A 22,754-nucleotide genomic window follows, 5' to 3' on the forward strand; every position below is an offset into this window, starting at 1 on the left:
GACCAGATTTTGAAGAGGGCAATTGAACTGCTGCTTCATGTCGTAGAATTTCAAAGAATAGAATGAGTCATAGGGAATTTGGAAATAATGAGAATTTGTTGATTTAAATGACATTAGACTATAAGGAAAATTGAACAAGTTGGAAAAGAGGTATTAGTTCTGGCTCTTCCTTTTGGGTAAAAAGGGACTGTTTTAATTGAAAATTGTGGTTTTGACCTGCAACATCACATAATATTTTGGGGCAGGACTGACTGCACAGAATAATTTGCTTAGAAATTTAATGATAATCTAGGATTTATTGATTTGTATGTATTTTTAAATACTAATTTATACACTAATTCCCAATGTTGATTTCCTCCTAGGTGTTCTTATTGATGCTATGAGAAAGGGCTACTGGATTATCTTAGATGAATTAAATTTGGCCCCTACTGATGTGTTAGAGGCACTCAACAGACTGTTGGATGATAACCGAGAATTGCTCATAACAGAAACACAAGAAGTCGTTAAAGCACATCCTCGGTTCATGCTTTTTGCTACACAAAATCCCCCAGGGCTTTATGGAGGAAGAAAGGTATGTAGCATTTATCCCCTACCTTTCTTTTGTTCCCATACCAAATAGCACATTTTTCTTGGTAGGAATAAGAAATTTTTATCTCTGTTGAAGGGCTTTTCTTTTTGTGATGAACAACAACATCTCTTTGGGGGAATTGTTTGAAAAGGCCTGTTTTGTTGTATTTTTTTCTGTGTGTTTCTCAGGTGCTTTCTAGAGCCTTCAGGAATCGGTTTGTGGAATTGCACTTTGATGAATTGCCTAGCTCTGAGTTAGAAACAATTTTACACAAGCGGTGTAGTTTGCCACCCTCCTATTGCAGCAAACTAGTTAAAGTCATGCTGGACCTTCAGGTATTTCATTTCCTCACGATCAAACTTAGTTTTAGATAGGATGTGTTGATTAGATTTGGTGATCAAAATTTGACTACTTCTGTGGGTAGAAATAAGTCCGTCCATTTTATTTATTTTTATAGAATAATTATCTAAATTCATTTTGTTTATACCCATTTTTGTTGCTTATTTTTTAATATCTTTGGAATTGAGGATTGAAACCAGAGTCTTGTACATGCTAATAAGCTTGCATTCTACCACTGAGCTGCAGCCCAGCCCCCATTTTTTGATTCTTTTGTAAACCAACAATTTTGCATCATCTTAAAAATTTTTTGGTATTTATATATGATGACATTTTAGTATTTTTGTATAAGGTTGGAGCATTTTGCTTGGTACAGAAGGCATAGGCAAACTACAATTTTATTTTATTTTTATTTTTTATTTTTCTAGAGAGAGAAAGAGAATTTTTTAATATTTATTTTTTTAGTTTTCAGCGGACACAACATCTTTTATTTGTATGTGGTGCTGAGGATCGAACCCAGTGCTGTGCGCATGCCAGGCAAGCACGCTACTGCTTGAGCTACATCCCCAGCCCACGATTTTATTTTTTAAATGGTCATTTGAGTAGACAATTAAAGAGATTCTTTCTGTAAGGGTCCCTTTTGTCATCTGCAAATTTACAGAACAGTTTTTTTTTTTCTCTTTCATTGTCAACTTGCCATGTTGCCCAGACTGGCTTCCAACTTGGTTCTTCCTGCCTCAGTCTTCTAAACAGCAGGCATTGCAGACATATATCACTGCATCCTATTTCAGTTTTTTAAAAACCACTTATTTTACAGACTTGTGTTTATTGTGAAATTACTTTCCAGAAAGCTAGTAATAATCAATACTGTTAGCATTGTGGTCCTATATTATGGGACTAATTTTTTACCTTTTTAATAATTGATATTATTATTTCTCTATTTCTGTATGGCATATGAAATGTGGCATCCCATTGCTTATTCTTCACTTCTTTATGCATGAGTTTGAACATTTTTTCTTCAGGCACTTATAATCTAGTCTGTTTACATTTCTGAAAAATTCAGTCTTATTCAGTGCAATGAAATCATTTAAATTTTAGTTGAAGTTTGTTAGGAATTTTATGTAAGTTACCATTTAGCACAACCAGTGCTCTTTTTCACTTGGTTTGCATTTTAATAGTCCTACCGCAGAAGTTCTTCAGTATTCGCTGGAAAGCAGGGCTTCATCACCCTTCGTGATCTTTTTCGATGGGCTGAAAGATACAGATTGGCAGAGCAAACCGAAAAGGAATATGACTGGCTACAGCATTTAGCCAATGATGGTATGCTTTTAATCAGATATTTTCAAAATATAAGTAGTTCAAGTGTCGTGCTTCTTGTTAAAACAAATCTTGCCCAAATTCTTATATACATTTTCCTAGACATTCCTAAAACAGCATATCTCCCTCAAGTCCTAATTGCTTTTGTAAGCCGTCCAATTCCTGCAAGCCTCTGTGCTGATATGCATTAGTTACTAAGGTTTTCTTACTTTGCTTCAAATGGCCACATGTGGGAGTCAGCATATGGGTATAACCCCTTTGGGAATTTTAGACAAATGGTGGTGGTAGCGTTGTGGGCTACCACCCACCACTATCTTCAGTGTAATGACTGGAGAGTTCAGACTTAGGTTTGGTTGTTTTGGTTTAATTCATGGAAGAATTTATGTTACTCTCTGAGAATATAAGGGAGAGCATTTTAGAATCTTCTGATTTGAAAAGTGCTAGTGAGTCATTAATGGGTTAAATAAGAAGAATAAATAAAATTAGACCATGAGGGTTTTATGTACGTGATCATGCACTCACCCACCCATTCTTCCTCTTTCTCTCACTTACTTGACTCTCACTGAAGATTGAACCCAGGGCCTTGAACACATTTTGCTCCTTTTATCTTCAGTACTGGTAAAGAATACACATTTTTTAAAATGTTCGTTTCATTGAAATATTACATATGGTAAAGCATTTTTATACAGGAATGTACCAATATAACTTTTCACCTCTGCTGAGAATCATGATTTTCCAAATCGCAGAAGGTACCATCTTGTCTCTTGGAATTGAATGTAACCACTACTCTGACTTCTGTCACAACTGATTCATTTTGTTTATGCATGAACCTCACTTGAATGGGGTCATGGAATATATACTCTTTAAGGTCTGACTTTAACTCAGCCTGATATAAGTTTCAGTTATGCTGTTAGGTGTATCAGGACTTCATTTTTTTTTTTTTTAATATCACATGGTAATCTGTTATGTGGAGATAACACAATTTATTTATATATTCTCTTGTTCATGAATATTTGGATCATTTTAATTTTTACCTATTTTGCATAAACCTTCTCTATACATTCCTATATGTGTCCTATGTATTCATTTGTGTTTGGGGGTGCCCACAGTCACATTGTTGGGACATAAGGCAGACATATGGTTTGTTACAACAGGCTCTTCTAATTTTCCTAGGCAGTTCTTTAGGTTTCCACTCCACTAGCAAGATATAAGAGTTGATGTTGCTCCATTTTCTCTATCTTTCAATTTTAACTTTATTTTCATGGTGCTGGGGATCGAATCCAGGGCTTTAATGCATGCTGAGCAACTGCTTTATTACTGAGCTACATCCTCAGTTCTCATCCTTTGATATTACCACCATATACTTGATGGTTTCATTTTTTTATGCCCTCCTCCCCCAAATCTTCAGGTTTTATGCTTCTGGCAGGCCGAGTCAGGAAGCAGGAGGAGGTTAATGTGATTCAAGAAGTCCTTGAAAAGCATTTGAAAAAAAAATTGCATCCTCCATCACTTTTCTCCAAAGAAAATGTCCAAAAATTACTGGGTGAGTATGCTAAAAGTCCAAAACGAATATGAATCAACTTGTAATCATTAGAACTTAAATACTTATTGTATCTTGAATAGGTAAATTGTCTACCCAAATGTCTACAATGGAGTCTAAGTTCAGCCATATTGTGTGGACTGAGAACATGCGGAGACTTGCAGTGTTAGTGGGAAGGGCATTGGAATTTGGAGAACCAGTGCTGCTGGTTGGAGACACAGGGTAAAGTTCTGTGACGTAACTTGTTGAGAGGGTTTGGTTCAGTTCCCATGGGATTTCTTAAGTTACTCTGAAGACTCATCATGAAAACATTTTGTGAATTCTTTTTCTCCCTTCACTCTTTCTTTTTTCCTTCCTTTCCTTTCCCTTCCTTTCCTTTCCTTTCCTTTCCTGTCCTTTCCTTTCCTTCCTGTCATTATTTCCTTTCATTACCTTTAGACTAGATTCATTGTGAAAAAGAATGATTTCTTTTCTCATTATCATTGGGGGCTGTTTTTGTCCATTTAATTGTTTTAAACATTCACTCATGTAGAGGAGAGGAGCAGACATGTTAGTATTTTTGAAATCTTTAAGTATTAGATTTCTTTCTCCCCCTTCTGGTTGTTGGTACAACTTGGAAAGGGTGGAATTCTCACGGTGCATGACTAGACAAGAAATATGAGAGGGCACTAGTGTTTTATGTAGAGGGGCACTGTGAGCTTGGTACAGATATCTTGTATTTTTTAGCACTGTCTCGTATTGCAAAGAGGTTCTCACTATGGTTCCCTCTTTTGCTAGTAGTGTATTTGTGAATAGAGTATGTATTTGGTATATGTATGCTCCTTGTTAATCTGGTTCATTTTTCTAATAGGTGTGGGAAGACAACAATTTGCCAAGTGTTTGCAGCCTTGACAAATCAGAAATTATATTCAGTCAACTGCCATTTAAACATGGAAACATCTGATTTCTTGGGAGGGCTACGGCCAGTAAGAAAAAAAACAAGTGACAAGGTTTGTCCAGTAGCAAATGTTGATGTGTTCAGAGAACCACATTTGTCTGTGTAATGAGTCTGCTTGTGATTTTGTTCATGTTGGGGTTTCTGGATTCAGTTTGATTACATATGCTTATCTTATCTTTGGATCTTCACTGGTCTACAAGGGGCTTCCACAGTTGTCCAGTGTTTACAGGTTTTGTCCTGTTCTCAGACCCTCAGACACTCTTGCAGAGTGGCCGTTTTATCCCAGCAAACAGTAGCTATCTGTGTATTGTCTACATGTGTATTGTCTTGTGGATCTTCTTGCTCATTAATTCCCTCCACTTTTGCCAAATTGTAGGAAGAAATGGATACATCAGGACTTTTTGAGTGGCATGATGGACCTCTGGTTCTGGCCATGAAAGAAGACAGCTTTTTTCTCTTGGATGAGATTTCCTTGGCTGACGATTCTGTCCTGGAAAGACTCAATAGGTACATATGTGAGAAGGTTTACCCTGTGCCTGATATTTTGTTGGCATGGTTTTTATAGATAACTCCGTTTTATGCAGAGTAATGCTCTCATTGATGTATTATAAATGTTTGAAAATGTTGATGACTTACTATTTCTTGTGGCACTCAGGGTTTCCTTTAAGAGACTTTTTTTTTATTATTGTTCAAAACATTACATAGCTCCATATCATATTTCATACATTTGATTCAAGTGGGTTATGAACTCCTATTTTTTTTTTTAAGAGACTTTTTAAAAAATACTATCATTAACCACAAACATGAGATTATCCACGGTAGATGTAAAACAAATGAGCCTAGCTGGGGGTGGTGCAGCACCCCTGTAATGCCAGTGACTTGGGAGGCTGAGGCAAGAGGATTGCAAGTTCAGAGCCAGCCTCAGCAACTTAGTGAAGCTGTAAACACCTTAGTGAGACCCTGTCTCAAAACAAAATATAAAATGGACTGGAGATGTGGCTCAGTACTTTAAGCACCTCTAGGACCAATTAATCCCTAGTACCAAAAGAATTAAAAACAATGAAAAAATTAGTCTGAGTTAAAATTCTCTTTAGAGACATGTTATGTGTCTATTCTCTTAAAATTTTAAAAGAACTAACATCAGAATCCTATTGCATGATCATAGGTGTAAAGGCATCTCACTACCTTAGACTAATAATTGTCATGATGTACTTATGTCTCTTTTTCTCCTTTTTGAGGTATAATTGCGTACCATATAATGTACCCATTTCATGTTATGTTATATTTTGTGTTAACTTATATTACCAGGGATTGAACTTGGGGGCACTCAACCACTGAAATACATCCCTAGTCCTATTTTGCATTTTACTTATAGACAGGGTCTCACTGAGTTGCTTAGTGCCTTGCCATTGATGAAACTGGCTTTGAACTCTGCTGTCTTAGCCTTGAGCAGCTGGGAAAACTAGCCACACCCAGCTAAAATGTACCCATTTTAAATGTGCATCGAGTGATTTAATAAATTTGCTAAGATGTACAGTCCTTACCATCTAGTTTTACATTTTCATCATTCAGTAGGGTCCTTCATGTGCATTACACTTATTAACTCCTTTGATTCCGCTCTCTGCTTCAGGCAACCTCTAATCTACTTTCTTTCTCTATAGATTGGTATTTTCTGAATCTTTCACAGAAATGGTCTCGTCTCATTTTGTATTAATGTTTTGAAGTTGATCCATATTGCAGCATATTCGTTTGTTCTTCTTTATTCCTAATAGTTTTGCATATACTGCTTTTTAAAAAAATTCATTTGCCATTTGATGTTGTTCTATTTTTGGTTATTATGAATAATGTTTACTATGGTCATTTGCATACGTGATACCTATTGTTAAAGCAAAATTTGCCTCAATAGGGACCATGTAAAATAGAAGTTCTTTTTCTCTTGATGAGAAATATTTCCCATTCTACAGAAATTGGGATGGTGAGTCATTTTAAAATTTGTGATAGGAACCCCTTAACTAAAGTGAAAGCTCAGCAGAGTAGATAACTTTTTCCTTTTAAAGAACATCAAAGACTACAAAGTAGAATACATAAGCCTTTTCTCATTTTTTCCAACTTTTCTTTTAGTGTCCTTGAAGTAGAAAAGTCTCTGGTCTTAGCTGAAAAGGGCAGCCCAGAGGATAAGGATAACGAGGTAGAGCTGTTGACTGCTGGGAAAAATTTCCGAGTCTTAGCAACTATGAACCCTGGGGGTGACTTTGGAAAAAAAGAGGTAAAGCTGTGCTTCCTGAAGTATGATTTCTTTCTAGTTTTAACCCCATAAATCCAACATGCAATAATACATTTGAAATTTGATGGTGGGTAAGAAGGGGGTAATAGGTGAAAAATCCAAAAAATCTTTGGAATTATTATCATACAGAAAAAAATCTGACATATAAGTATGTGAGATTTGCCATCTCACTTTGTATATGTGCCTAAAATGTCATTGTTTCAGTATTTGCCTAGCCCTTTACTTATGTTACCCTAACAGTGTTCTCAAGAACTCTGTGTGAAACTTGTTTTTCAGTTTTATGAATAAGAAACAACAAAATCACAGCCTGGAACCTTTTCTGGTTTTGCCATCTCTGTTTAAACATCTTTTGTTTAGATTGTGTTCAGATTCTCCCAGAAACCGAAAACTCTGTGGCTTTCAGGTTTTTGCAGCATTTTAGTGGAGAAGTCATTATTATGTGCCAGATTCCAGTCTGTGAAAGTTAACGGGAGGGTAGTTTGGTAATAAATTAGGGATGATGAAGAAAAACAGGACTTGATCTCAAATGAAGGTAATTTGGTGGGTGCGTAAAATGTGGACATGATATCTGGGGCCTAGTTTTCCTTAGTAACATAGAAGAAATATCACAGTGCTCCAAGAAATGCTCTGAAGAGAAGGAATAATATGCATCATATCATAGTTTTGGATTTAAAAATATGAACACTGGTTACTTGGCAGGTAGAAGTAATAACAGAGAGATCTGATTTTCAAGGTGGTTCATGTTAACTTCCCCAAGTTTTCCTTAAGACGAAGCTTTTGCCACCTTTTACCTGAGGAAAAACTGTCTTTTGGTTTTGCTTGACTAACAAGCAGAATGAGGTAATATCTTGAAAATCAGAAGTACTGGTTATCTAGGAGAGTAATGAGAAACACACATTCACTAGGCCATTAGTGAGCCACTCCTGACTACTAGCATTGTTCCTGCTCCTTCTGTGGTAGACCAGATAGCCATTCATATGCCTCTTTATAATTTCATTCCCTTTGATCCAGATAAAATAAATTTTTTCTTGTACTTCAGCCAGTCCTTTGATATGGGACAATAGCTGTTTGTGTACCTAAATGTAAAGTGAAAGGAAGAACCTTTACTAAAGGGAAAAAGTTCATGTTTGACTAAGACTGGAAGCTTGGTTGCACCACTTACTCTTTAAGCCTCAGTTCTCTACAATGTCTATAAAGAAAGTGGAGATAATTCTGCTATAAAGGGTATCATGGAGATTAATGAGATGATATCTTTAAGGAGTCAGGACAAAGTAGGTCTTTATTAAATTGTTTCTACTAGTAGAGTAATAAGAGAGTTATCACACTTCATGTGATTACTGTTTGCTGGATTCATAGCTAGGAGTTTATTAGGACTTTCTTTATAGGTTTTAAATTCACATTAGAGTTTCTATTCTTTGTAGCTATCTCCTGCCTTAAGAAATCGTTTTACAGAAATATGGTGTCCTCAAAGCACAAGGCGTGAAGATTTGGTTCAAATAATAAGTCATAATCTTCGTCCAGGATTATCTCTGGGCAGAACAGATCACAAAGGTGAGTCTGCAGGTGGTTGTGGTGGTAATATATCGGAGGGATGTTTTGTAAGACTATATTAGAGTATACTTTTGCTTATAAATATAATTTTAACCCATAAATATATACACACGTGTGTGTGTGTGTGTGTGTGTGTGTTGTGTTATAAATAAAAGAATTACCCTAGGTTTTGGGTCTATGAGTTTACACACACACACACACACACACACACACACTCTTAGTTGTAGATGAGTACAATACCTTTATTTTATTTATTATTATGTGGTGCTGAGGAGTGCTCTACCACTAAGCTACAACTCTGGCCCCAGCAATTTTTAAAATATCCAGTAAGACATTTATTATATGTTTTTGTTTTTAAGCCTGTGTTACTTTGGTGTGTGTTTCTGGTACTAGAAAATTGAGCTCATGCATACTAAGCAAATGCTCTGTTCCCTAGCCCTAAATATCTTAGATACCAAATGGGCTAACTTTGGAACCCACATTTGGTTCCAAAAATCAGTGGATAGGTTTTTGGATCATTTTGGCTCCTTTCTTACAGAATATAAAAGGATATTTATATCTTTGAGCTTGAAATTTTTTAAAAGTTACCCTAAAGCACAGTTTCAAAAGTACATAGGCCACCTATGGGGTTCATTTGCATGGAATCCATTCTTTCTTTTACACTTTCCAGAAAGACTGGCTTTGCGGTCTTCTGAGCATAAACTTCTGAGCATAAACTTCTTCTCATTAGGGCCCACACTGAACTTCCAGTTTCTGAAGAGCTGGAGTTACCCATACCTTGTTAAACTTGCCATTTTTCTCTCCATTTCCCACTAATGTGACAGTCACCCCATACTATAAGAATCGCCTAAAATGTGGTTCCATACTCACCTAGGGTACTTGTGGAAATACAGCTTGATGGGCCCCACACCCATTATTTCTGATTCCTTATATTTTGTGTAGGACCTGAGAATTTGCCTTTCTAATAACTTATTTGGTAATACTGTGAATGTTGGTCCAAATACCAAACTCAGAACTAATCAGTTGGACTTTGTACTGCTTATATTGGTGCACTTATTGCAAGAATTCAAGTGAAAGGAGGAGGAGGAAAAGGCAGAAGTTGTTAAGCCAGTATAATTGGTCTTTAAGCTCTGCCTTGGGGCTGGATCCCCTCAGGAAGTAAAATCTAAATCTCATTAGGCTGCTTATTTCTTTATTCAGTTACTTGGATTCGCATAAGATTGGCAGAGGATGTGACTGCTGTTCATTGCCCATGCTTACTCCATCACCAAAGTGCTTTTTACATAAGGGGAGTGAACCATCTGTAGGGCATTGAGCATGGGACTCCTAGGGACATATCTTGGAGTTCCACAGCCCGTCCTAGGGGAAGGGAGCTTTTTGACTTTATAGGCTTTCCAGGCCACAGCAGCAGATTTAGATGTAGAGATCCTAGGGAAGCATGTAAGGGGAAAATGGCTTAATAAACTTTCAGCATTTTTTATCCTCAGCACAAAAACATACACAAAACCCCAGACACCTGTGCTCTGCATAGCCAGCTGCCAAGCAGGGAATAATCTGTCTCTCTGTCTAGCTCACATTATTCTCTGGTCTGTGCTACTTTGAGACTCTTGTTCTTAGTTTCTCAGACTTGGACCTTGGTGAATTTCTTCTTACCCCAGGAGTTTGCCAGTGCAGCCCTGGTATCCATCAGAACAAGGTCTTTTGGCCAGCTGACCCTGTGCTCCATAAATGGGACAGTTATAGGGAAGTGGCAGGGTTCCCAATGACGTTGGTTTACTACTGTCTGGAGATGGTCCAGACAGACAGGAACATGACACAAACATTCCAAATGAAGATCCTGAGAACTCAGATGAGATCAAAAATATCTTTTGCAGGAAAGCTGATCTCACCATAGTCAATGTAACCACAGCAAGGACTTTAGGAACCTATTTGTATTTCAGTGCTGTACCAGGAATCCTATCCTCCAGCCAACCATCCATGTCCGTCCTGCACAAGAACAGGAATGCAACCCTGAGTTCTAAGATGGGTGAGGAGTGGGTTAGGGTCTGGAGCCAACAAAGGCCTTGTACTCACCAAGCTGGTCATCTAGGAGGCTTTGTGTGGCTCCAGGCTGCTGCTCTTGGGCTCTTTCCTTGTCTTCTATGGCATTCTCTGCTGTATCAGTATTGTGTGCTTCCATCCATGCCAAGAGTCCCACTGGTCTAGAATCTGGCTATGAGGACACTGAACAAGTTCCTTCCCTGTTCTCAGGAGTGAATCATTTCTTGGGTCTTAGTCTGAGTTGGAAGAGATGTTCTAAAAGGGAAGAGTTGCCATGTGGGAGGAAATAAAAAGGCTTTTTGCTGGGGACAGGGAGATTTGGGTTTTTCTGTAATTAGTGTTCTTTTTATAGTTTAACGTAAATTAGAGCAGTGCTAATTCTTCCACTTCATCTTTTATTTTTCCTTTTTAAACATTCTTTGGTATTTGTACTTTTTAAAATTTAGTTAAATGGATTACTATTGATTTTAGAATTTTAAAAAAATTACTAAATTTCATTGGTGTCTCTTGAATCTATATATACTACTTGAGTATTTTCTTTATTCCTGGACAAATATTTTACAATATAAAATTTGATAATTGGAATATTCATTCAACTTGAATCATGAAGAACATTTGTGAATCCCGTATTTTGTCAAATTAACTGATGCATTGATTTAAAAGTTAATAAATTAATTGAATTTAGTGCCTCTGAGACTGTGGCATTCCTCATTATGGTGAATATAATATAGATGTTCCTCAGCTTGCAATGATGTTAAATGAATCAAAAATGCATTTAATATGCCTAACTTCCCACACATCTTGGGCTAGCAAAACAGTGTACTGTAGAGAATTAGTTTTTTTTACCCATCTGATGGTATGGCTAACTGGAGATTATGACTCCCTGTCACTGTCCAGAATATCAACAATATCATATGGTATATGATGAGCCTAGGTAAAAATGAAAATTTACAGTACAGTTTCTATTGAATGTGAATGCTTTTCACCATCATAAAGTTGAAAAATTAAAAGTTGAGACATTATAAGTTGGGGAACTTTTAAGTATAATAAACATTTATTTAAATGTAAATATAATAAAGTTGTATCATACCTTAAAATTTATATATATTCTTAAAACTATTATGGCATAGTTTAGTAATTGTCTCTTAACATGAATAACTTTTCTCAGCAGTTTTCAAGGACAGCTTTTTAGGCTATAGTTCTCAAAGCAGTTTTGTTTTGTTTTTATTAGAATGGAACACTACTTATGAATCTCTTAGCAATCTGATAAAAACTATAGACTCCTTTCCATAGGAAACAAAAGCATTAATAGGCATTCACAAAATTTTGCACGTTAGCAAAGGAGCATAGACCCTTCTTGTATGTCTTTGGGCCCCAGGATGTGAATTTCTGTTCTGAGATGTTTCATAAAAAGCAAATTGTGTCTCTTTGTTTCTTAGGGGCTGATATAGCTGAGGTGATGCTGGATTTCATCCACTGGCTGACCCATCAGGAGTTTGGCCGCAAGTGTGTTGTCAGTATCAGAGATATCCTGTCCTGGGTTAATTTCATGAACATAATGGGGGAGGAAGCTGCTATGAAAAGACCAGAGATTATCTCTACTGTGACATCATTTGTCCATGCTGCATGCCTGGTGTACATAGATGGAATAGGTTCAGGTATGTTTTCCATTAATTATTAGAGACAAGGGCTTAGAATAAAGCCCACATCTCTAACCCAGATACTTTAAATTTCCAAAATCAGAGTAGATTTTCTTTGCATATTCTTTTTTTAATCTTTTATCCTTTGTTTATTTATTTTTATGTGGTGCGGAGGTTCAAACCTAGTGCCTTGCATGTGCTATGCAAGCGCTCTACCACTAAGCCACAACACCAACCCCAAAGATGGTACTTTTGAAAGGTGCTCCAGGAACTTAATAAATGTGTGATTATGAGTAGAAAGAAGACTGTTGAAAATGACCTTGCTCCAGAAGCACTGGATCATTCTTAACTCATGGGTCATTTTTAATTAATGGCCAGAATTCTTTAGTTTGCCATGTTTTAAGTTTACTTATTTCATAAAATTGAATGTTTTAGTTCTGATTTTTCCAGCCATGAAGATTAGAAACTTAAACCAAAATTACCAATATTGCAACATTAGTTGCTCCATCTCCAGAATCATTTGTCAATGACTGGAGTACTTTAATAAACAATTTGTTTCTTTGTTGATGATGTGTAAACTGAGCAAAAGGAGAGTCAGGTCAGGATTCTTCCTTAGGACTGCTTACACTGAAAATTTTATTTAGACTATAATTCTTCCCTAGGCCTTTTCCCCCAGGAACCTGTGCTAAGGATTTGGCTGAATGATTGTGAACTTGGTATTATTCCCTGATGTACTGATCCTCTGTCTTTTAGGAGTAACCTCCTCTGGGTTTGGTACTACCCTCTTAGCCCGAGAAGAATGTCTGAAATTTCTAATGAAGAAACTTTCCAAGATAGTCCGACTTACAGAAGGTCAGAAAAATGAATTGAAGATTTATGATAGACAGAAGGCCAAAGAATTCACTGGCATAGATAATCTTTGGGGAATCCATCCATTTTTTATACCAAGGGGTAAGAATGATTTTAAATAAATGATTATTCTCTTCCTATAAATAATGAATATTTGACTTGAGTTTTTAATGTGTCATATTCAAGTTTATTTTTAAGCTAGCATTGAAGTTAGAATCTGACTTGGTATAATTAATTTTGTGAATGGTTCAAAATATGTAACTGGTATGTAAAAATAGTAGTGTAGATATAAGCTCATTTTTACAAAACAATTACTCATGGGTTATTAGTCATTGCCCACTATTTGAGCTTTCCTATAATAAAGCTCTAAATTACTCAAGTTAGTAAACTCTTAAGTGGCCTACAAAGGCCGATTAGCCTATAATATTTCTTAACTGTAGAGCTCACTGCCTTTTACAAACATAGATTTGTGAAGCTTTGAGTGCAAGAATTGTATCTTTCTTTTCCCTGCCCCTGGCATCTGGCATGTAGCCTAGCATAGGCATTCAGAAAATATCTTTTGACTGAGTGAATGAATAAGTGAGTGATTACTTGGGAAATGCAATAACCTGGCTTAAGTTATGATCCTGACTCTCATCTAACTAGGTTGGCTCTACCAAATATTATTTACTGTGTGTGTGTGTTATGTGTGTGGTACTGGAATTGAATCCAGGGTCTTGTGCATGCTACTAGGTGAGTGTTCTCAATCACTGAGCTCTACCTCCATTCTTCTGCCAAATATTTAAATAAGGTGATTAGATTACATATCTTCTAAAGCATTCTTAATTTTTTAGATTGTTGCTTCCATAGCAGGATTCTCTGTTTTCTAGTTCCTTCCTTTCTTTTCTACATTAATAATTGTTCAGTGATGAAATATATAGAGGGACAGTGGCAGTATGTTGAGGTTGTGTGGTAAACTTAGCTTTTTGACCATGTGGAACCTTTCCTCAGTGTTCCAGTTTTCTTTAATAGCCTGAGACTGGGGTGGTCCTTGCTTTTGCTTGCAAAAGTGAGGAAAAGGTTGTTTTCCTTGCTCAATTCCTTCCAGTTGTGTGCCAAGAAACACAAATAGTAAACCTGAAAGACTACTATTAGTCCTGCACTTCAATTACCCGAAGGATTGAGAACATATCCTGAATTGTCTTGGTGATCTAAAAACCTTGGAAGCATGTGGTTTATGGCTTACACTTGGACTTTAGAAAAACAAGTATTTATAAAAGTGAATTGTACAAATATAGGTAGTATTTGAGGTATAGGTTTGTGAAAGGAGAGGTGTTTCTAGTTAGACCTGTGTCCATGTATGTGTATAAGACATGGAAAGATGGTGTGTTATAAATACAGTTGAAAATGTTTACTCTTGGCTATTCCATTTTTTGAATGCAAAAATGGGGGATGTTGAAATAGGAGCTACATGTTTTCTTTACACATGTTACTTCATTGACTATCCTACTGGTTGGATTCTTGAGTTGATGTGTGTATAGGATTGGATTATGTACAGTTTATATGTGACTTTGCTTTTCATCCCTTAAGGACCTGTCCTGCCCAGGAACAACATTGCTGACTATGCACTCAGTGCAGGCACCACAGCTATGAATGCCCAGAGGCTTTTAAGAGCTACCAAACTGAATAAACCCATTCTCCTGGAGGGCTCTCCTGGTGTTGGCAAGACAAGTTTGGTGGGAGCATTAGCAAAGGCTTCAGGAAATACCCTTGTTCGAATCAATCTGTCAGAGCAAACGGTAAGCTGTTATCCTATAGAACTTGGAATAGGTGTGGGTAATAATATCTCTATTTATCGAATTTTCTAATTTAAAATGGTTATGATATTGTTCATATCTCCATATATTTCTTATGGTGATAAAGATCTTAGCAATATGTTCTTCTAAACTAAGTCTGCTTCTGGATTCATTATTATCCACACTTATAATATTATTCTCTCTCTCTCTCTCTCTCTCTCTCTCTCTCTCTCTCTCTCTCTCTCCTCTCTCTCTCTCTCCTCTCTCTCTTTCTTTCTTTCTTTTTGTTGTTGTTGTTTGTTTTTATTTTTACATGGTGCTGTGGATCGAATCCAGTGCTTCATATCTGTGAGGCCACTGAGCCACAATCCCAGCCCTGTTCTCTCTTAGTTAGATATTTTAGTCTCATTCTCTTTTGAGAGAGAAGTACTCATTTTTGTATTTATTATAATATATAATCTCACTTACATTTTTGTTTTTCTTAAAAAAACTTGTAGAAAGAAAATGAGTTTTAAATAATCTTATAAAAGTCTGGGACAGAGGTGACAAATTATAAGTGGCTGGGAGCAAGACCTGGGCATTGTTACTATTTTTTCTTTCAAAGCTTACCAACAAATTTTCAAGTATACAGAATTACTAATCTGAGCATCTGCTTAAATTGATTAATGAGCATCATGATGAGAAGGTGCTTGGGATATATTTAGGCTTCTGATAAAGAGTACGGGGAGTGGTTAGTTTTAACTTGGGTATAAGAAGAAAACGTAATGACAAGGGCTAAAAAATTCACTTTTTCAGATTTAGGGTCTTAAGACCTAGTTTCTTTTGTTTGCTTCCTTGTTTGTTTAAAAAGTAATGTTGGCTTTTTTTCAATTTCTTCTCTCTCAAAGGACATCACAGACCTATTTGGAGGAGATCTACCTGTTGAGGGTGGCAAGGGAGGAGAGTTTGCCTGGTGTGATGGCCCCTTGCTGGCAGCTTTGAAGGCAGGCCATTGGGTTGTGTTGGATGAGGTGAGTGTCTTGCCATCAGGTCTTGGATGGGAATACATGTGTGGGAAGTGGTCCTTTTATTTGTAGTTTTAGTGAATGAACATGCTGATGGATAAATAGAGACAGAACTTGAATAAATTGTCCTCCATGGTTTCTTTTAAAGAATCAGATCACCAGGGATGGTGACACATGCCTGTAATCCCAACAGCTTGGGAGGCTAAAGAAGGAGGATTGCAGGTTTAAAACCATCCTCAGCAGTTTAGCAAGGCTATAAGCATCATAGTGAGACCCTGCCCCAGAATAAAAACTAAGACGGTGTTGGGATCTATCTCAGTGGTTATGCACCCTTGAGTTTAATCCCTGACACCCCGCCCCCCAAAAATACATCCATCAGAATAAAGAACAGCATATCATGAGGCAAGGTAAATACTGAATCTTGTCTGAGAGATAAGGAGTGGGTCTGTTTAGGATGTATGTTAATTCAGGAGAAGGCTAGATATATTTGTGGAGCTGAAATGATTAGAGTGATGTTAGGGGCCCCAGCTGGTTCTTTTTTTGTTGTTGTTTCTGTTTCTTTTGATTTTGTGCTAGGGATTTAACCCAGAGGCACTTTACCACTGAGCTACATTCCCAGTTCTTTTTATCTTTTATTTTGGGATGGGGTCGTGTTAAATTGCTGAGGATCTTGCTGAATTGCTAAGGCTGGCCTCAAATTTATAATCCTCCAGAAGGCCTCAGCCTTCTCATATTGCTGGGATTATAGGCCTGCATCTCCACACCGTTCTCCCAGCTGTTTTCTAGACACTTGTATCTTTCTAGGTCTGGACATCAGAGAGTACTATGTAATTCCATCTGCTGAGCTGCTGCCTGCCATTCTTGGGGAAATATCAGGAGAAAGGTTTTTTTACAGATGTTTTTGGAAAAAGATGTCTAATAGATTATTCATTAGCCAAGAAAGGGGAAAACTTAATTTTAAAGCTGAAGGTTACTTGACCATACTCAAATTGGGGTGAAATAGACACATTTAAGAGCAGTTATGTATTTGTGATATGCGGAGGAGTTTGTACTTTGTAGTACTTACGTAAACACAACAGGTCAAATGGTTATATGTTGTAGCCTGATACTTTATTTTGTTGGTTTGCATTTTCCCAGTTGACTTTTTCTGTTTCCTAAAAACCTTCCATGTCTCACGTCATGGAGATCTGAACCTCAATATCTGAAGACTTCCATTTGGCTCTTTTCCTTTCTTGCATGAGAACTCCCTATAATTGTTTATAAAACTGTTGGTAAAAACTAATTGTGTAGATCCAATTGTTTATATCATGACTTTGAAACCATTTGAAGACAATAATTTGAATTTGAAAAGTGTATAAAGAGCTATCAAATCCTACCTATTAGCCTATAATTAGTGTTAAATTTCTAAAAACCCAGAGTATTAAAGTGAAATACATATATTGGCAAGTTTTTTTTGTAAGTTAGTTTTGCCAGATTAGAACAGTATAGATGCATGTATGTAATGGATATGGTTTAATGTTAGAAAGATTTTAACATGTTTTACTTCAATCTGAATATTCATTTAAATGTCATATATATGTAAAATAAAGAACAATAGAATAAATACATATCACCTCATCGTTTGGCTTGGGAAATATTTGGCTACAAATATTGTTTGAGCTTCCCTCTCCTGAGTTTACCACTCTTTTATTTTTTCTTAATTATTCTCTTGATTTTTGTCAGTTATACAACATATACAGTGAAACAAAAATATGCACTCTCTTTTCCATATAGCTTAACTTGGCTTCACAGTCTGTATTGGAAGGACTCAATGCTTGTTTTGATCATCGAGGAGAAATCTTTGTGCCTGAGTTAGGAATGAGCTTTCAAGTACAGCATGAAAAGACGAAGATTTTTGGGTGTCAGAATCCTTTTAGACAAGGAGGTGGGAGGAAGGGCTTACCCAGGTCTTTCCTGAATAGATTCACTCAGGTAAGATTCACTATTACTTAGAAATCAATGGTAGATAAGACTGCTGGTAAGTAGCAGTTAGAATGTTTGACTGTACAAATGAAAGACAGTTTACTGATCGGTTTCTTGTCTTTATGTGATGAATATTAGTGTGACTGTTTCCCATCATCACTTCTCTTCAGGTTTTTTTGTTTGGTTTGGTTTGGTTTTTGGTACTAGGGATTGAACCCAAAGGCATTTTACCACTGAACTGTACCCCTGGTCTCTTTTTTAATTTTTTTTTTTAATTGGTTGTTCAAAACATTACAAAGCTCTTGACAAATCATATTTCATACATTAGATTCAAGTGGGTTATGAACTCCCATTTTTACCCCAAATACAGATTGCAGAATCACATCGGTTACACATCCACATTTTTACATAATGCCATATTAGTAACTGTTGTATTCTGCTACCTTTCCTATCCTCTACTATCCCCCTCCCCTCCCCTCCCCTCCCATGTTCTCTCTCTACCCCATCTACTGTAATTCATTTCTCTCCTTGTTTTTTTTCCCATTCCCCTCACAACCTCTTATATGTAATTTTGTATAACAATGAGGGTCTCCTTCCATTTCCATGCAATTTCCTTTTCTCTCCCTTTCCCTCCCACCTCATGTCTCTGTTTAATGTTAATCTTTTAGATAAGGTTTCACTGAGTTTGCTGAGGCTGATTGCAGACTTGTGATCCTCTTTCCTCAGCCTGCAGAGATGCTTGGATTACAGGCTTGCATGCCAGCACACCTGGCCTCTCTGCTACTTTGAATCATTTTGTCCTATTACCTGGATAACTTGTTGTCTTGTCATTTGGTGGAGAGTAAGGTCACTGTAATCTTCAGGATTCTGTTACTGCATTCAGGGTTGGAAACCTGTCTGACCTTTTCAAGTGTCTGTGTGTCAATACATTTAAACAAATTTTATAATGAAAGTAATGTATTTTAAGTAAAGAAAGAACAGACAACTGCCATGAATAATAAAAAGCCACTATCTCCAGATCATCATTATTAACATTCTAATTTTTTAAAATATTTGTTTTTTAGTTGTGATTAAACACAATACCTTTATTTATTTTATTTATTTTGTGTGGTACTGAGGATTGAACCCAGTGCTTCGCATGTACTAGGCAAGCGTTCTACCGCTGAGCCATAACCCTAGCCCCTAACATTCTAATTTCTCTTGCCTTTAATCCTATTTGCAAAGGGGTATGCATATATATTGTATCTATGTATATTATGTATGTGTAAGTGTATATATGTATATGTATACATATACAAATTATTTGTTTAATAGCTATTTTGCAGAGTTTGGCTAATTTAGAGGTTTGGAAATACCTCTAGATGTTAGCTTTTCTTAATGTCCATGTCCCTTGATGATTAAGAATTTGCTAAATATCTTAACATTTTATTATGGACAGCATACTGAAAAGCTGAACAGATTTTGTAATGTACATTCTTAACACCCAACATTCAGAATTAGAATTCTGAAAGCATTTTAAAAATTGCACGTTTTGCCTTTGAATTTACTAGCACAGAGCTTAAAAACAAAAGTCTGTTTCTCTATATTTGAAAATTTGATTCTTAAAATGCAATAATAGAAATTTCTAAAGCTAAAATTTATAGAATTGTATGTATCTGAAATGTAGACATGATTATATATATATGAGTTAAATATTTAGTATTAAGACTTCACATAACGTGATCTGTCATAGTTTGTAAAGAGAAACTGGCATTCCTTTATGTTACTTTTTGGATTCTATAGGTCTTTGTGGATCCCCTTACAGCAGTTGACATGGAGTTTATTGCCAGTACTTTGTTCCCAGCCATTGACAGAAATATTGTTAAAAAAATGGTAACTTTCAACAACCAAGTAAGTACCTACTTGTATTAATCTGTGTTTCCTGGCTATATTTGAACCAGCATTTTTTCAATATTGAATTCTACCAAAATCACCAGTCTCTCAAAATAAATGATAAAATTCTACAAGTTTCTAGTAGAAGGCAACCTACTCATTGAGGGTGATGGTAAATCAGTTTTGTATTGTAAATGCCAATATTAATGCCTTTAGGATATTTCTGGCATTTGGAAGTCTGGGTTTAGGAGAAGGAAGCATCTGAATCAAAGCTGTTAATATATTTAATTTCTACTTCAGATCACAGATACATTTCTAGTATTTAATACATTTGATGGTACTTAATGCAACGCTGGATATGTTTCTCAATAAGGATATTTTTATTTATAGATTGATCTCGAAGTGTCTGTTGAGAAGAAATGGGGCCAAAAAGGAGGACCCTGGGAATTCAACCTCCGGGACCTTTTCCGTTGGTGTCAGTTGATGCTTGTTGATCAATCCCCTGGCTGTTATGATCCTGGTCAGCATGTGTTTTTAATTTATGGTCAAAGAATGAGAAGCAAGGAAGACAAGGAGAAGGTGAGTTTCATACTTTGTTTCTTCCTGAGAGTTGATTTCATCTTAAGAGGAAAAAAAGTGTATTTATGCTAATAATACCAAACCTAGTAAACTACTTGGAAATTTAGAAGTTGTGGAAACAGACAAAACATTCCCTTATCAAAGTAGTTTGCTTTGGAGGACACAGTTTGCTTGTTATTTCAAATCCTGTGGTCACAAATCTGAAAACAGGATTGTCCTTTAGTAATAAAAACCTAGTTTTTTAATATCTTTCCTGGAAAAAAGGTGAGAAGCAGGAGAAGACAGCTGATGCCCAGCAGAAAGTTTAAGTAGATGTCAAGAGAAGATATTCTGCATTTAAATGAAAAGAAAAATACTATTAATAAGTGAAATATAGCACAATTCTCAGCTTAGGGATCTGTAGCTATATATGCTTTTTGAGGGGCAGGGGAAGGGATGAGTCCCACTATGTTGCTCTGGCTGATTTCAAACTCTTGGCATCAAGTGATCCTCCCTCCTCAGCCTTCCGAGTAGCTAAGACCATGCCACTTTTTTCAGCCTGTGCCGGTTTTGATTTGTGGCATTTAACGTCCTGTCTCACTGAACGCTCACAATAGCTATAGGCAGAAAGTGCTGACATGACTTCCTACAGGTGAGGATCCAAGGCATGGAATCTCACAAATAGGCCTTCTCTACTTTGTCTGCTGTTCCTCTCTGCTAAACCCCACTGTTTAAAAACAAATGATTGCAGAACTCCATGTGTTAGAGAGCAGTAACATCCTGGTGGAAGCATGAAGATGTTGCCAGCTGATAGCATATGTATCTATCACCCCTTTCATTCTGCCCAAATCCTCTTATGTGGTATTCAGAGCCCAATCAAATGCTGACTACTCATTTATTACCTACAAGTGGCTTTCAGTCATTGGATTAGAAGAAAATGTTCAGCTGTTTTTTTTTTTTTTTTAAACACTTTTATTGATACATAATTTACATACTATGACCTAGTATTTAAATTTATTTACTTATGTATTAGTTGTACAGGTTAATCTTCTTAATTTGACAGTTAACATTTGATATCTAAAATGTTACAAAATCTGAAACTTTTAGCATTGATAGGATACCACAAGTGGAAAATTTCAGGATATGTGTTTTAAGGTATATATGAAACATACTTGAATATTCTGTATGGACTTGAGTCCCATCCCTAAGATGTCATTATGTTGCCAAAAGCTCAGTCCTTGTCTCCAGTGCCAATTCAATAACGAGGATATGGTTTTGAGAGAAAGGAAAAATGTTTATTGCTTTGCTAGCAAAGGAAAAACATAGGGGAATCCTGTCTCAGAGAGTGTGATTCTACCCATCAGTAGGAGCAGGCAACTTTTATAGAGGTGATTCAAAGGCTATATTCCACATGTTCTCTGATGGAGTTATGTCATTTCTAAGAAGTTCTGGTGCCATCCCAAAAGTCTGGTTTACTTCATTCCTAAATCTGCCTTTTAAAATGGGGAAGAAAGGTAATTCTATTTCCCCTGAGATTAGAGAGTAGAGAGATTAGGGAGGAGCAGGGAGAGAGGAAGAGAAAGAAACGTGTCCATTAAAAAAAAAAAGTGTAACTGCAGAGCAGCAAGGGTTATATTCAAAGTATAGAGTAGAAGATTATTATAATTATGTGTATACAAATATTCCAGAATGCAATAAAAAAAAGGAAATTGTGAATACTTCTGGTCCCAAGCATTTTGGATAATGATACTCAAACCTATAGCATATTAATTGTAACCATAATATCAACCAGTGTTCTTGTGATTTATGATAGGTCAGATGGGTGTGTCACTGGTGTGTGGAAGGGTTCTGTGCTTTCTAACCAAATAGGTGTTTTCTGAAGATAGAGAACATTAGGAAAGATAAAAATAGAAAGAGGCTGTTAAAATTGGGAGGGCCTAAACGAATTAAATGTATTATTTTCCAAAATAAACCAGCTAGATTGTGAATTTATAATTTTAAACCTCTGGCAGAACATTAGGGAGAGGCAATTATGTGCTTTAGAAACACGTTTTTCTTCACCACTCCTTTTATTTATTTTAAAGATACTCATAAATAAATAGTTAATAGGAAGTTTTCTAACAGCTTTTCTATTAGGGAAGAGATAACTAAATAACTGGTTAGAGAAACAACTTTGATTATCACATCTACATAAGTATCTAGAGTGATTACATGGTATTTTTAGAGTTAGACTGGCTTAGATTTTTAAACCCCATTATTTCTATCTATAAAATGGAAATGATAACTCTTTTGCATGGCTATAAAGACCAGAAGTAATCTATCAAACAACCTAATACATAATATGGTGTCTGATACACAGTTGGTGGTCAGTAAATAGTTATTCTTTATAATCTTTGTATTACTATTCTCTTCTACTCTCTTTTTAGATATTATCTTGAAGGATGAAATCAGGGTTTTTGTCTCTAGATTTGTGGTCTATGCTTCATTTTAATTTTTGGTACATTCTCACTAGATTCTCACA

At 36.2% G+C, this 22,754-nt stretch overlaps 1 protein-coding gene and 1 pseudogene across 2 annotated transcripts in view; both read left to right on the forward strand.

Annotated features, from left to right (window-relative positions):
* Mdn1 (midasin AAA ATPase 1) overlaps window positions 1-22,754 on the forward strand; it is a 148,840-nt gene that overhangs the window by 56,759 nt on the left and 69,327 nt on the right. For both annotated transcript variants that reach the window (XR_009225852.1, XM_046431427.2), the window contains exons 25-40: window positions 363-571; window positions 757-903; window positions 2,083-2,224; window positions 3,630-3,764; window positions 3,845-3,983; window positions 4,612-4,750; window positions 5,075-5,205; window positions 6,820-6,964; window positions 8,404-8,533; window positions 12,013-12,231; window positions 12,967-13,164; window positions 14,632-14,840; window positions 15,725-15,847; window positions 17,615-17,812; window positions 19,586-19,693; window positions 20,066-20,254. Coding sequence is in view for 1 of the 2 variants with exons in the window: in XM_046431427.2 (XP_046287383.1) it covers window positions 363-571; window positions 757-903; window positions 2,083-2,224; window positions 3,630-3,764; window positions 3,845-3,983; window positions 4,612-4,750; window positions 5,075-5,205; window positions 6,820-6,964; window positions 8,404-8,533; window positions 12,013-12,231; window positions 12,967-13,164; window positions 14,632-14,840; window positions 15,725-15,847; window positions 17,615-17,812; window positions 19,586-19,693; window positions 20,066-20,254 (2,561 nt within the window). In the remaining variant the exon portion in view is untranslated. The remainder of the gene's footprint in view (window positions 1-362; window positions 572-756; window positions 904-2,082; window positions 2,225-3,629; window positions 3,765-3,844; window positions 3,984-4,611; window positions 4,751-5,074; window positions 5,206-6,819; window positions 6,965-8,403; window positions 8,534-12,012; window positions 12,232-12,966; window positions 13,165-14,631; window positions 14,841-15,724; window positions 15,848-17,614; window positions 17,813-19,585; window positions 19,694-20,065; window positions 20,255-22,754) is intronic.
* LOC131423719 (insulin-like growth factor-binding protein 3 receptor) lies at window positions 9,786-11,984 on the forward strand (annotated as a pseudogene).

The sequence above is a fragment of the Marmota monax genome, unplaced genomic scaffold, assembly GCF_021218885.2.
Source record: "Marmota monax isolate L192 unplaced genomic scaffold, Marmota_monax_Labrador192_F-V1.1 WCK01_AAM20220418_F8-fsc00013, whole genome shotgun sequence".
Taxonomy (NCBI): domain Eukaryota; kingdom Metazoa; phylum Chordata; class Mammalia; order Rodentia; family Sciuridae; genus Marmota; species Marmota monax.